This window comes from Microcaecilia unicolor, chromosome 9, assembly GCF_901765095.1.
Source record: "Microcaecilia unicolor chromosome 9, aMicUni1.1, whole genome shotgun sequence".
In the NCBI taxonomy this organism is placed as follows: Eukaryota; Metazoa; Chordata; class Amphibia; order Gymnophiona; family Siphonopidae; genus Microcaecilia; species Microcaecilia unicolor.
The window spans coordinates 49,516,316-49,531,041 of NC_044039.1; the positions used below are offsets into that span (position 1 = coordinate 49,516,316).

Below are 14,726 nucleotides of genomic sequence, written 5' to 3' on the forward strand. Positions count from 1 at the left end.
TCGCTTCTGAATCAGAATGTTAAATTGTTGGCAGCTATTCTGGCCCGATGTCTGAATGCAGTGATTCCCTTCCTTGTGCATGAGGATCAGGTGGGCTTTGTCCTGGGTCGTTATGCATCAATGAACCTCTGCTGGGCGCTGTTGGCCATACATGAGCATAGGGGGAGGGGAGGAATGGGGGCTATAGTGGGCTTAGATATGGAAAAAGCTTTTGCCAGTATATCATGGCAGTATCTTTTTTGGGTCCTGGGACGTTTTGGTTTGGGAGGGGCCTTTGTTGCATGGGTAGCTGCTCTTTATTCTTCTCCCCAGGTGCAGCTATTAATAAATAATAAACTCACGGATAGTTGTTTTTTTTTTGCAGAGGGGTACACTACAAGGCTGCCCCTTATCCCCCCTTCTTTTCTTACTAGCTATAGAGTCTCTGGCCTCGAAGATCAGGGTCAATGACAGCATACAGGGCATTATAGTAGGGAGCAGGGAGTTACGTATAAATCTCTTTGCAGATGATATCTTCCTATATTTGGCACATGTACCCCGTGGCCTACCAGAAGCATTGTCACTTGTAAGAGCCTTTGGGGACCTGTCAGGACTACAGGTCAATTGCGCTAAATGAGAGCTCCTACCTTTATCTGGGAGAGCAGGATAATCGTGGTATGCCACACTGCCCATGACTCCAGTAAGAGGCCCAATGCAATACCTGGGAATTTACTTAAGCACCAACCCAATTACGTTTTATAAGTGTAATGTCCTGGATCCTTTAGATAAAATCAGGAAGCTCTGTGAGGCCTGGAGGGATTTGCCGATTTCCCTGTTTGGGAGAGTGGCCTTGGTGAAAATATTACTGCCCAAGTTGTTATACCCGCTCCAGGCCATCCCTATTTGGGTGCTACGTAGAGATGAGCGTCTGTTTCGATCTATAATTTGCTCCTTTATCTGGCGTCAGAAGAAGGCAAGGATTGGAAATCAGAAGTTAATCTTAGACAGACGTTTGGGAGGCCTTGGCCTTCCAGACCTTTGCCTGTATAATGTGACAGCCCTGATGCATTTTATTTTTGAAGGAGTGACGGGGACTTGTCGTTACTCTCCCCCAGGTTGGATGGATGCTTGGAGTTGCCCTCTATCATTTATAAATCTGTTGCACATGTCCTCAAGGCTGGGTCCCCATATTGCCTCTAAATTGGGCTTTCTTTGTCCCCTGCGCAGGGCTTGGTGCTGGTGGCGGGGGCATCAAAATCGCACTCCGGACGCTTCACCCTTTCTTAGCCTCATGGGTAATTTGGTGTTTCCGGCGAGTATGGAGTGTTTAGATTTTCGGAGATGGAACAGAGGGGGGTGTAATAGTGTTGGTCATTTCCTTGAACAAGGGAAAGACTCCTTTTTAACTTTCACCCAGGTAAAAGAAAAATGGGGGGTTTTGAATCGTCATATGCTGCCATACCTCCAAGTTAGGCATTATTGGTCTTCTTTGAGGACTGAGCATGGTACTGGCTGGACATATGGCAATTTGGATGTCATTCTCCTCAGGTTACCTATACCAATGAACAGGTTGTCCACATGGTACAAAATTATGAAATTGACTATACCACTGGGTGGGATGGAGAAACTGGTGCAGCAATGGAATGGGGACCTGGGCACTGAGTATACACGCAATCACTTTAGTATGTTGTTCTCCGCCTTATACGAAATGGTCAAGGCAGCAGATTTACAAGACACGCAATATAAAATATTGCACAGATCGTACATGACCAGGACAAAAGGGGCTGCATTGGGTCTTTGGGATAGTGAATGCTGTCTTAGGTGCTGCAGTGGCAGAGGCACACTTATTCACACCTTTCTGGAGTGTCCGGCCCTTACAGTTTGGAACAGGGCATTTCCTTTAATTAATAGGGTGGTTCAGAAAGAGGTGGAATGGGATTATGCCACTTTACGTTTGGGAGACCAAGAACTGCTTGTAAACCAACAACTATCTCAGCCTCAAAGGCGTTTTATATATATGCCCCCTGTTGCTAATTCGGAAAACCATATTACAGTTTTGGATCTCTCCTGACCCAGTACCCTACGATTGCTGGGCAGTGAAAATGCGAGAAACTGGCAAACACAAAGGCCTGCTCTACTCTAAATCCCTCAATCCAGACAATAGACATTATGCTTCGCTGTGGAGGCGTGGCCTGCAGATGGTCGACACTTAGAGGGAGGGAACGGGGGGAACGGATGTGGGGGAGGTATGCATGGAGAGTGAAAGGGGAAGATTGTTATGGGATTTTTCTTTTTTATTTCTGGTATGGATGGAAGTGTGATAATAGGAGGACCTTGGTTACACAGGGGACTTAAGGGGGGATATAATCAAAAGTTGCTATGGAGAAACAGTTATGTGTTCGTTGTTGGTAGCTTTGAACAAATATTCTCTGATTTGTATAATGTGTTTGCTTTTCTTCTGTATTACGTTGCTGTCATACATGTTTCTCTGTATTGGCAACTAAAAATACAAAAAAAATAATAATACACTCGTTTTGCGCCTAATTTAGGTGTCAGGATTTTTGCCAAGTAAAACGTGGCATAAATGGCAGCTATTAAATTTGGTTGCGTGGGGAGACACTCAGCCTAATTCTATATACTGCATGGAAATTTAAGCCTAGTCTATAAAATGTAGGCATACTTTAGAGAACACAGTTAGGCGTATTTTTTCCACACGGAATTTTCAGGCACCATATAGAGAATCTGGCTCATAATACACACACATGGCACATTTAACACACATGTGCAAATACTATTAAAAAATGCAAGCAGACTGCTCCATTGAGAAGTTGCCCTCATGCAATGAGAGCTCCAGAACGTTTGAACGTTAAAGGTAGGCCTCAATCATATCTCCCCTCATCCGTCTCTTCTCCAAGCTGAAGAGCCCTAACCTCTTTAGCCTTTCCTCATATGAGGAAAGTTCCATCCCCTTTATCATTTTGGTCGCTCTTCTTTGAACCTTTCCTAATTCCGCTATATCTTTTTTGAGATACAGTGACCAGAACTGAACGCAATACTCAAAGTGCGGATGCACCGTGGAGCGATACAAAGGCATCATCGTACTTTCGGTCTTATTCACCATCCCTTTCCTAATAATTTCTATCATCCTGTTTGCTTTTTGTTTTAGTTTTGTAGCACAGCTTAGTTTCCATAGTATAAAATCATTTCCCTTATAGTTTTAAAACTTTAAAACTTGAACTTTCTACCATAGCCTACAATATTAACAGATATCCTCTAGAAGGCACAGCAGGGCCTAGTTCAATAATCTTTTCAATTTGCCATCACTGTGATACTGATTTCACTTGTCATTACTTTTCTTTGTATTTTTTCACTTCATCTCAGTGTTCTATAATCACAGTATTTATGGTTATGTATATTTTATGTTCATTTTCAGTGACTAGAGGTTGATTTTTTCCCTTTATATTTGCTTAACAATAGTTAATGTGAGTTACTGGTGCTACAGCATATTTTCTTGTTTACACTGTCATACTTTTTTGTTATGTAGTTTAGGATGGCATGTTTTTGGTCTCCTTGGTCTTGTTTTTTTTTTTCTTTTTATATTTCAGTATATCCCATCTGTTAAATAACAGCAGTGAGTGATTTAATCATCACTGTATATTTATTGGCTCTAAACAGGTATTTTTTGTGATCCTCTTTGTTTTATGAATCTTATTTACACTGTTTTTTTCATACACTCATCTTTCTGTTTATGTGTACCCTGTTTTCAATTTTTTTCACATTATGTTTATTTGAAATAATATCACTTATTACTTGTTCACTAACGTGAATTTGTCTCACATTTTAACGGGCATCTAATTGAGGATAGCATTATATATGCACTTATTTTTATTTACCTATTTTGTGTTTTGTTATAGGAATATATTTCATTCATTAATATGTATTTGTGTTTATGTTTTTCATGAGGACCCCTGATGAAGGTCAGCATGCCGAAACATGGCCTGTGTTCAGTTTTGCTTGTATGTATCATTGGAGAATAAACATTTTGGAACATTTCAACTGAACAGCAAGAATATATTTCACAGCATACAGGAAGCTAATAAGATGTAAATTTTAGACATGATAAATCACACTGTTCTCAAGAAGAGAGGGCGGTACACATGCTTATTTGTTTCACTCTGTAACAGCAGTCATGTCTGGAAAAGCAAAATTGTGCTGTTCTGCACAGAGGCATGGATTGGTACAATTATAAAAATTATTTATAATAGATACACTTAGTGGTGATGTATTGAAATCCTGGGGGGGGGGGGGAGGGTTGACTCAAATGAAAAAGTTTGGAAATGATAAGCGCTGAACAAGTGCAGAAATCCCTTTGCATTTACATTTGTTAAAAAATAACTTCTAAAAATAATTGATGATCACAGGTGTTAAATAGTTACTTAATAACAGGCACCTAAGAACAAACACTTAAGAACAGGCACTGATTAACTTCCATTTAATAAAGCTAAGACAAAAAATATATATATTACTTCCTCGAATCCTCTCCTTCAACTCAAGCTGCACTGTCCCCAGACATGGAGTAAAATTTCTAGCATTATGTGTGCGTCCATACCACACGATAACCCCACGGCTGAGCAGGCAGTACTTTTTTTTGCACTGAGGCCTGAGACCCCTAACCATCATCATTGTTGTACAGTAGCAGCTTGTGCTAAGAGGTATGAAGACACCACCAAACGCCTGACCTTACAGGAAGGACTAGCTCCTTGCAGAATAGCCTGCGATATTTGTCTTTTTCTCTTACTGATTCAAACCTAATGAGACACTATGTAAAGCTGGCAAGGGGTAGAGATGATACTCCTGGGGGAAGTTTGCATACTATTTTTTAAAAATGTAACATTCTTTATTTATATTTTTTTTGTATGGAATGCTGTCATCATAACAGATTGGATCTTCCATGCCCCAGGTCTTAGACTCCTTCCACTCCCATCCCCAGTTCTCTTCCTTCACAGGCTCAACCCCCCCCCCCCCCCCCCCCCCCCCCCCAGCAGTCTCACTCTCTGACTTAGCCTGAACCCCTCCCTAGACTTAAGCTTCCTTTCCTACCCTGTTCCCTAACAGGTTCAACCTCCAGTTTTCTCTGCCTCTTCTCTAGGAGAGGACACCCCCAAGATATTTTCCTCTTTCTCTTTCTCTCCATCCCCCAGTAAGACATGTCAATTCACTGTCCATTTCTCTTTCTAAAACCCCTCCCCCAGGCGCGTACATCCCCATGGCTCTCTCTTGAGCCCTCTCACATGCTCTCCCATAGCTCTTTTTCAGTCCCCCTGCCCTGGGTCCTCACTGCATCATAGCTCTCTCTCTCTCTCAACTCTTCACTCAGCACTCACACCACCATCTCTCTCTCGTGCTCTCTCTCTCTCAAATCTCTCTTTCAATCTCTACATCTCCTGGTTGCACACCCCACTGCAGCTCTATCTCAAAACCACCCACCCCTGGGCATACACACCCTCAGAGCTCTCTTTCTGATTTCCCTCATACACCTCCCCTGCTTCTTCTCTCTCCCCACCTGCACAAATTTACCCAGATCTACTACTACTACTACTTATTTCTATAGCGCTACTAGACGTACACAGCGCTGTACACTTGAACATGAAGAGACAGTCCCTGCTTGACAGAGCTTACAATCTAATTAGGACAAACAAGAGATAAGGGAATATTAAAGTGAGGATGATAAAATAAGGGTTCTGAACAAGTGAATAAGGGTTAGGAGTTAAAAGCAGCATCAAAAAGGTGGGCTTTTAGCTTAGATTTGAAGATGGCCAGAGATGGAGCTTGATGTACCGGCTCGGGAAGTCTATTCCTGGCATATGGTGCAGCAAGATAAAAGGAACGGAGTCTGGAGTTAGCAGTGGAGGAGAAGGGTGCAGATAAGAGAGATTTACCCAGTGAACAGAGTTCCTGGGGAGGAGTGTAGGGAGAGATGAGAGTGGAGAGGTATTGAAGAGCTGCAGAGTGAATGCACTTATGTCAATAACAGGAGTTTGAACTGTATGCGGAAATGGATAGGAAGCCAGTGAAGTGACTTGAGGAGAGAGTTAATATGAGCATAATGACACTGGCGGAATATTAGTCGTGCAGCAGAATTTTGAACAGATTGACGAGGAGAGAGATGGCTAAGTGGGAGACCTGTGAGAAGCAAGTTGCAATAGTCTAAGCGAGAGGTGATAAGAGAGTGGCTGAGGGTTCTGGTAGTGTACTCAGAAAGGAAAGGGCGAATTTTGCTGATATCATAGAGAAAGAAATGACAGGTTTTAGCAGTCTGCTGAATATGTGCAGAGAAGGAGAGGGAGGAGTCGAAGATGACCCCAAGGTTACGAGCTGAAGAGACAGGAAGGATGAGAGTGTTATCCACAGAAATAGAGAATGGGGGAGGAGGAGAGGTTGGTTTAGGGGGAAAGATAAGAATCTCAGTCTTGGTCATGTTTAGTTTCAGATGGTGCTGAGACATCCAGGCAGCAATGTCAGACAGGCAGGCTGATACTTTGGCCTGGATTTTGGCTGAGATCTGTCTCCTCCCCCCCTTAGTACACTCCTCCACAGCATCTCCCAGCCCCATCAGATAGTTAGGGGTGAGGAGGCACTGGCCCCTAAACACTGCAGCAGAGTGCTACCCTGCCACCACCTTTACACATACACAGACACATAGTGCAGCATCTCCTCTTCCCCATTTCCTCCTCCTAAACCTTCCTGTCGCAACTGTGGCTACGAGTGTCATTCCCATAAAGAAAGCAACATACCATGGAGCCTTCCGCTCATTTTATTTTAGTTACATTTGTACCCCGCGCTTTCCCACTCATGGCAGGCTCAATGCGGCTTACATGGGGCAATGGAGGGTTAAGTGACTTGCCCAGAGTCACAAGAAGCTACCTGTGCCTGAAGTGGGAATCGAACTCAGTTCCTCAGGACCAAAGTCCACCACCCTAACCACTAGGCCACTCCTCCACTCCTTGCAAGGCACTGCCTCCTGCCTCCTTTTACTGTGTACACTATAGTAAGACATGCATGTCTGTTTCTCATTATTCAGTGTTCCACACCACACTGAGGGGGAGATAATCAAAAGTTGCTGTTACCATCTACATAAGTAAATAGCCACTGCTGAACTTGCCTAACATGGAACAGTGATCAATGCTCAAAGGAAACTGCATGCAAATGAGATATACAGAAAGTCTACATACAGCACCTAGGACATGCACAGAACAGTCTTGCGGTAAGCGTTGATGTTCTGCGTATGCCCAAGATAAAAAAGCACAATGGTAACAACTGTGACATAGACTTGTAAAGAACGTGCCTCTAATGCAGCAAAGTTTTATAGCCAGAGAAAACAGCCTTTGCAGTAGTCTCCTGCCATAAAGCAATCCTTTTTGCGTGCACCATAAACAGATGTCATATGCATTCATGAGGATTGATTTATTGTTCCATGACACTGCTACATGGTACATAGACAGGACACATTTCCCACACACTGCCACTAATCTGAGCTCCTTATACACTTGCCCTCTCCAAACAATGCAGGCTAACCAGGCTTATGCCTAGCATATATACTATAACCCCATCCCATGACCCCCCCCCCCCCCAACACACACTTATCAGCACAAGCAGAGGAGGAGAGCTCTGTATGTAAGGCTATGTTCTCCTGTGCTTCCTTGACTCTGGCTGTTGAATTTCAACCATACAGGACACTATAGTGCCCCATGGATCAAATCTGGCAATAAACTCCAGACTGCAAAGGAATAAGACTAGGCATGGTGTACTGCCTGCTCTTATGCTCTTACTCCTCCTCAGCTTGTGCTAATTAGTGTGGAGGGGGAGGGGTAAGAAGTGATAAGGAGGAGTTGCAGGGAAGGAGATGGAGGGCAACAGTGCCAGTTGTCACTGACTCCTGTCCCTGAGCAGAATTCTGTGCAGCAGCAATTGCAGAATTTAGCACAGAAGGGGAATTATATGCAAATTTGGCAATAGACACTTACACAGAATTCTGCAGGAGTAAGAAGAAGGCAGTATGCACAGAAGACAAAGGTCTTTTATCCAAAAGCTGCTACACTGTTATCAGACCCTCAGGTGTGACCATTTTAGTTGTTCTGTGCTACAGTTCAAGCGTATTAGAAACATTAGGCAAACCATCTTCCTTGCACCTCTTCAATTAACTTTCAGCCCCCCCCCCCCCCCCCCCCCCCGATTTTCTAATAATTAGTTTTAACAGTCATGGTCACCTGAAGGCTATTCTTCCCAGAACAATCTTTTTAAAACGTTTAATGGGATATCACACTTTTAAATATTAAAATCTCTGTTTGGTGCATATATAATAAGACCTAAGGTGATGAAGCAGAATTTTTTTTCATGTATAATGGTTTGATATTTAAATTTCTAAAGATATTTTAGATAACTAGTACATAGGGTGAGTGGTGGTCGAAAGGTGATGAATGTGTTTTAATGTTTAAAGTTAATAGCTGGTATAAGGCACCAGTATTTATAATAAAGAGATATTTGCATATATAAGTTGGAGTTTAGTGTGGTGCATATATAATAAGGCCAATTTCCAACCAATGCTCCTTGTGGTAAAAGTAAGCAGTGGCCACTGATGGTTCTTTTGAGTTTGTCTGGATGTCAGGACCTATTGATTTGCCTTGCCTGCAGCTGCTTTAAGCTGCCCTAGGACAACACCTAGTCTGCCTAGTAGTTAAGCCAGCACCGGTGTGCTCGAACTATTACTGTGAAGACAGTCCAAATCTTCAGCTAGGAAGAAGAGAGCCCAACTTAACAGAGCAAAAAATAATGCAGCTGTCAAAAGACTTTTCACAATTAGGAAGCCCCGATTCCATAGCTGTTGCGTGTTGGAGCTAGAAAAAAAGAGGGATCAGGGATGATGGAGCCTACTGCCACAGAGGTACCATTGGCCAAAAGCTACCACTGCAAGGCAGATGAGGACGAGAGAGGAAGAGGTAATGAGGGAGGGGGGGAGAGAGAGAAAAGAAGGTCCCATTCTGTCGCACTAGTTTTTGTGGCTCAGCTGCAACTACCGTTCTGTGATAGCTGGGAATCCCATGTCTTCTAGTGGCTGTGAAAGCTGTCTCTGCAATATCTCCAACCCACCCAGGGACTAGAGGCCAGGCTCGGCAATCACACCTTTATGTCCCGCAGGGCAGAGCACAGCACTTTCGCTGATTTTATTCGACTGACACAAATATCTACTTTTGGTTTTGTTTTTTTTAAAGATTAGAAACAATCTTTGGAAAGCTTTGGAGGTTAAAGAAATTACTCCTTACTGAGGTTAATTTAGTGTGTGTATACACGCAGTCTAAACTGTTGGAAGTAGTTAAGTTAGGGCTCACACACCGTCAAAGCTACAATCTCCTTTGCTCATCTGTAGCCCAAGGCAAAGAACTGGACAGCATTAAAATTCAGACAGAAACCAAAGAGTGAATTTGCATTCCTCACCATTGCTCTGATGCTGTCAATTCAAATGACACAGTAACTTCTCAGTCAAAGCTAACTAGTACCTGCACCTATTTCAAGAAGTCTTAATATAGCATTGAACTTTGGCAAAATGGAGAGGGAAAGTGGGATTCCCCCCCCCCCCCCCCCCAGTTGCTGCAGACCCGGTTGATCAGAAGCAGATCAGTTCCAAGTGGACTCACCAGGTCCTTTGAGGTCCCGAGTCTCTTTAGCTGGTCCAGGGGCAGCAAATCTGCAGAGTCCTTGTGTACAAACTGGGTCGCTTGTTTTAAGCGCCTCTGCTGGTGCAGGATGGCTTTATCCCTTATTTCTGCTTCCTTTCGCTTTGGATCGGGATCTCCCTCCTCTGTGTCTCCTTGCCTTGGATCCAGATGGACTTTGTTGTGCTCCCCACCTGGTCTGCTGTTATTCTCGCTGGTCATGGTGACATGCGTCTGGTAGCAGCAGCAATCAGGGATCGTACTGAAAAAGAAATCACCAAACAATCCTGTTTTGCTCTCTGCCCTTCTCCTACTGATGCCTTAATTTCTTCTGTTCTTCCCTTTTGTCCTTCTTTCCTCTCAGACCAACGTGTGTGGATTTTTATTTTTTAAAGTACTCTATATGTCCCATACATTTTCCCTCCCTCTATTCTCGTTCTCCTGGTTGTCTCTTGTCTTTTACTCTCTTTGCCCGACTGTGGCTCCACCTTCTCCACTAGGAAGATCCTGTAGTGAAATCCTACGTCACGAACACATTTCCATAAATTGCAGCAGAGGGACGGTGGGTAGAACTGAAGTGGGATCTGGTTGTGCTGGCACAGCAGCAGTTCAAGGGCTTTAGTGCTGGGCAAGCTCTGCATCTTTCCTGTTTCAATGGTTTAGTAGTCTTTACAGAAATCTTCAGCCGGTGGTATGATGTCAACTGCTAGATAAAAGAAAAAGCGTGATGCAGACACAGGACAAAGGAAGATGATTTATAGAAATAGCAAAGTCTATGTATTCTAGGTTTTGTGGCCAGCATTGCCCAGTAGTTAAAGGAGCTGTAGCAACCTCTGCCAGTGTCACTGAAAACCCCCCCCAACACCAGCTGTGCTATTCTGTGCTGTGCGTCAATGCTCCTGGCCCCCTCCCTGCCGAAATAAGGAACATCACATTTTTACATAGCAGACGATAAAAGTGTGACGATAGACAGGTAGTAAAGAGAGCAAATTGGAGAGCTATAAGGGGGGGGGGGGGAGGGAGGATTTAAGAAACCTGTATAACTCCCAGTAGCTGGAGAAGGCCCCTCTGTCCTACAGATTAGATAATATTAAAAACAGATGTGCCAGCTGTTCGAACCAAAAATATTTACATTCACTCACACATTTAAGTCTTAAGAATGAAAAGCCCACTGGTGACCACAAAGCACAGGTATGACAGATAACTTCAAAGATGATATATGCTTTGTATACTATGCTCTCATACATGGTGCCACAGCCTGCAGCAAAGACCACTAAGTGGAAAAGAAAAAAAGACCTGAGGGAGGAGTGAATCTGACAGGGAGGGTATCCAGTTAGTAAGGACTGAGGCAGTAAAGTAAGGAATAAGATCTTTTAGGAGAAGGAGGCATTCCATGAAGATATGGAACATGGGAGACAGAGGGAGATGAGTAGGAGGAAAAGGAGACAACAGGGGACAAGAAAGGCAGAAGCTGGTGGAAAGAGATAGGGATTGATAAAGAGGCAGAGTGAAATGGATGGCAAAAGAGATAGAATATAGCATAACACAGGCAGGGGTAACCCCACATCCTGGCCCCCACCAGGCCGGGCCATCCCTTTCCCAGTAGGAGGCAGGGTACTGGCCCAGGCAAGGAACACCCAAGACACCTAATTTAGTGGCACAACTTCATTGCAGCTTTATTAAATATAGAAGCAGCCCACTGTGGGACCAGCAAGGCTGATACTTTGCATCCAATCCAAGGCACCCCACCAAGGCCTCTCATTATAGCGCAAGGGAGCCCAAATATAGGCACAGCTATGTCATTCAGCATGTTAGAGTTCTGTGGCCCCCTGTTCTGTTCGCTGATGGCTGTAGGGAGGCATTTCTGTCCAGTTGTCCATTAACATGTCTCACATGTTGATGGACAATGTATCAAAAAACGTATATTTCCATAGGTTTCTATGGAACTTTGGAAGGCTAAGTGCTTTGAAAATATGCCTCTTAGTCTCTTGTCACTTTTAATTCAGGCATTCATTACAAAACGTGAGAAACAGTTTCTTTTGTTTTAATTGAAACTTTTATTGCTTTACATAAAGAACACAAAAAAGAAACTCTTCCTATTAACAGTAAATGATATCTACCAGGGGCGTAGCCACAGGCGGGCCTGGTTGGGCCAAGGCCCAGCCACTTTCCCTCCAGGCCCACCCAGCCAACATCCCAGGTGTCAGCAGGTGGGGGGGGGGGGGGGTGCTACGCTGGCGCCGCAGTCTCCACCTGCCTACCAGCTCCGCCGACGGACACGACCCTCTTCTTCCTCTGCCACCCAGCACCTGACCCAGCCTTTTTAAAAAAAAGTCCATGAAGCGCCTGACGTCTGCTCTGCTTGGCACTGCTGCTCTAAAGCATGCAAATCGCCTCCCTCATCACGTTCGCGTCGGCCCTTCCATCACTGTGTCCCGCCCTCTGATGTAACTTCCTATTTCCGCGAGGGCGGGACACAGTGACGGAAGGGCCGACGCGAACGCGATGAGGGAGGCGATATGCTTGCATTAGAGCAGCAGTGCCAAACAGAGCAGACGTCAGGCGCTTCATGGACTTTTTTTTTTAAGGCTGGGTCAGGTGCCGGGTGGCAGGGGAAGAAGAGGGTCGTGTTCGTCGGTAGAGCTGGTAGGGACTGGGTCGGGGAGGGGGGCTCAGATGGGAGAAGGGGTCTGGGTGGGGTGGGCTCAGATGGGAGAAGGGGGCAGGAGGGAGAATGGGTCTGGGGATGAAAAGGGGGGGCCCTAATGCATGTGGATGAAGGGAACTGGGGGCTGAAAAGGAGGGTAGGTGGGATAAGGGGGCTTGTACTGGAACTGGGGGCTGAAATGGGGCATGGGCTGAAACTGTGGGGACTGGGGGCTGAAAAGGGGACAGGGAGAAGTGCCTGGGGCTAAAGCTCGGGACTGGTGGGAGAAAAGTGCTGGGGTTGAAACTGGGGACTGGGGGCTGAAAAGGGGGCAGGGAGAAGTGGCTGGGGGCTGAAGCTCCGGACTCGTGGGAGAAAAGGGGCTGGGGCTGAAACTGGGGATTGGTGGGATAGTGGGGCTAAAACTGGGGGCTGAAAAGGAGGGGCAGGTGGGATAATGGGGCTGAAACTGAGGGCTGAAAAGGGGCAGCGAGAGGGAGGGCAGACCCTGGATGGATGAGAGAGGGAGGGGAAATGGTGGATTGAAGGGGCAGAGAGAAAGGGCAGACAGTGGATGGAAGGGACGGCAGAGAGGGCAGACACTGGATGGCAGAGAGAGAGAGCAAAGACAGATGCTGGATGGAAGGAAGACGGTGAAAAGAAGATGAGGAAAGTAGAAACCAGAGATGACAAACTGTAAATAAAATATATATTTTTATTTTTTTGCTTTAGGACAAAGTAGTATTGTAGATGTCAGGCATTTACCTGTTTTATGAATACAGCTTAATCAGGCATTGCATTTCTTACAAAGCAAAGTTTGAAGGATATGTACCATTGACATGTTTGCCTTATAGCAGTCATATTTGGTCAAGTTTAAGATATGGGATAAATCACTATATTTAAAAATGTCGGTGTTCCGTGAACCAGGTATGTGGTTTGTGTTAATGCAGGAGAGCTGTTGCACAGACTGTTTACTTAGAAATCCATCATCAAGTGCACTCTAAGGCATTATTAAGGAGTATCCCAAGAAACACTACTCACACCTAGTGCCCACCCACATTAGCTCTGGGCCCACCCAAAATGTCAGGTCTGGCTACGCCACTGAATTATCTACCAAAAAACACAACAAAAAGAATTTAAAAGCAATTAGGACCAATTAGCCCATATCATGTAGGCACCTGAAGAAAGTCAAAGGAAAATACACAAAACTAAACAAATGCATATAAATGAACAATTATCAATCCAAACACCTCAATTGACCCAATGTAAACGCCATGCCACTGAGAAATCTTAACCTATTCACTAACAATTTTGTCACTAAGAACATTTTTCAAATGAATGGGGTCAAAAAAGTATACTGCTTCCCTTGCCAGGAGATTAAACATTTACAGGGGAACCTTAGAAAAAAGATCCCCCTAAATGATTAACTTTCTGTTTCAGTTATAGAAATTACTTTCTTCTGAGCTGTGTGGCTCACGCCACATTAGGAAACAGTTACAATTTTTAACCACAGAAAGCAAGGTCTTTTTTTAAAGTAAGCCTTTAAAACCATAATTTTATCCATTTCAACAGAAAAAGTAAACAAGAGAGTAGCCCTTGTTGATATATCATCAGTAGATGTTTTCAAAAAATTTGTTAAATTAAACTGACTACTCTCTAAGGAATCTCCTTCAACTGGGTTAACCAGTTTTTGTAGGAAGATAATAACATTGTGAAATATTTATATCATCCTTTACAAGCAAAATATATAGAAAGCAATATTTCTGGTGAAAGCAATTTTGTATCAGGAAATTCAAAACTCTAAGGTTTTGGCCTTGTGCAGATTCTTCAGTCTCTCCAACCCATTATGGATTGAGACACTGTCCTTAATTAAAGTAGAGCCAGCTGCCCGGACAAGCAATTTGAGGATCCACTTTCTGGAGCTTCTGATCAAATTGTAGCAAATGTTTATCGATATCCTCTTGCTTAGTAACTATATTCTGAGAAAACTGGTGGAGCTGTCCAACCATCTATTCTGGACTCTGTTTATGTTACCACAGTCCAAATGTCTTTCAGAGTAGTATGCTAAGATGGTAATTTAATTTCATCTGTGTTAGTTTGTAAACGTATCACAGGTTTACGCAATCCAATGCCACAATCCCCAGGAAAGCCAGGTAAGGGTTTATGTTGCTGCTAATTGGTTTTCTGCAAGGTAATTGTGACCTGTCTTGGCCAGTGTTTGGAAAACAGGATACTGGGCTAGATGTACCATTGGTCTGACCCAGTATGGCTACTCTTATGTTCTTATGTTATGTTCTTTTTTTTTTCCATAATTTACATTCTTTACAAGCATTTAATCTTGAACAGGAAAGACAGATAGAAACGTTCTATGAGGAATCAAATCAAATACT

At 44.0% G+C, this 14,726-nt stretch overlaps 1 protein-coding gene across 2 annotated transcripts in view; it reads right to left on the reverse strand.

Annotated features, from left to right (window-relative positions):
- Positions 1 to 10,146, reverse strand: part of NRIP2 (nuclear receptor interacting protein 2) — a 137,931-nt gene extending 127,785 nt beyond the window's left edge. For both annotated transcript variants that reach the window (XM_030214283.1, XM_030214284.1), the window contains exon 1: positions 9,672 to 10,146. In XM_030214283.1, coding sequence (XP_030070143.1) covers positions 9,672 to 9,911 — 240 coding nt within the window. In that variant the 5' untranslated portion in view covers positions 9,912 to 10,146. The remainder of the gene's footprint in view (positions 1 to 9,671) is intronic.
- Positions 10,147 to 14,726: the final 4,580 nt, after the last annotated feature.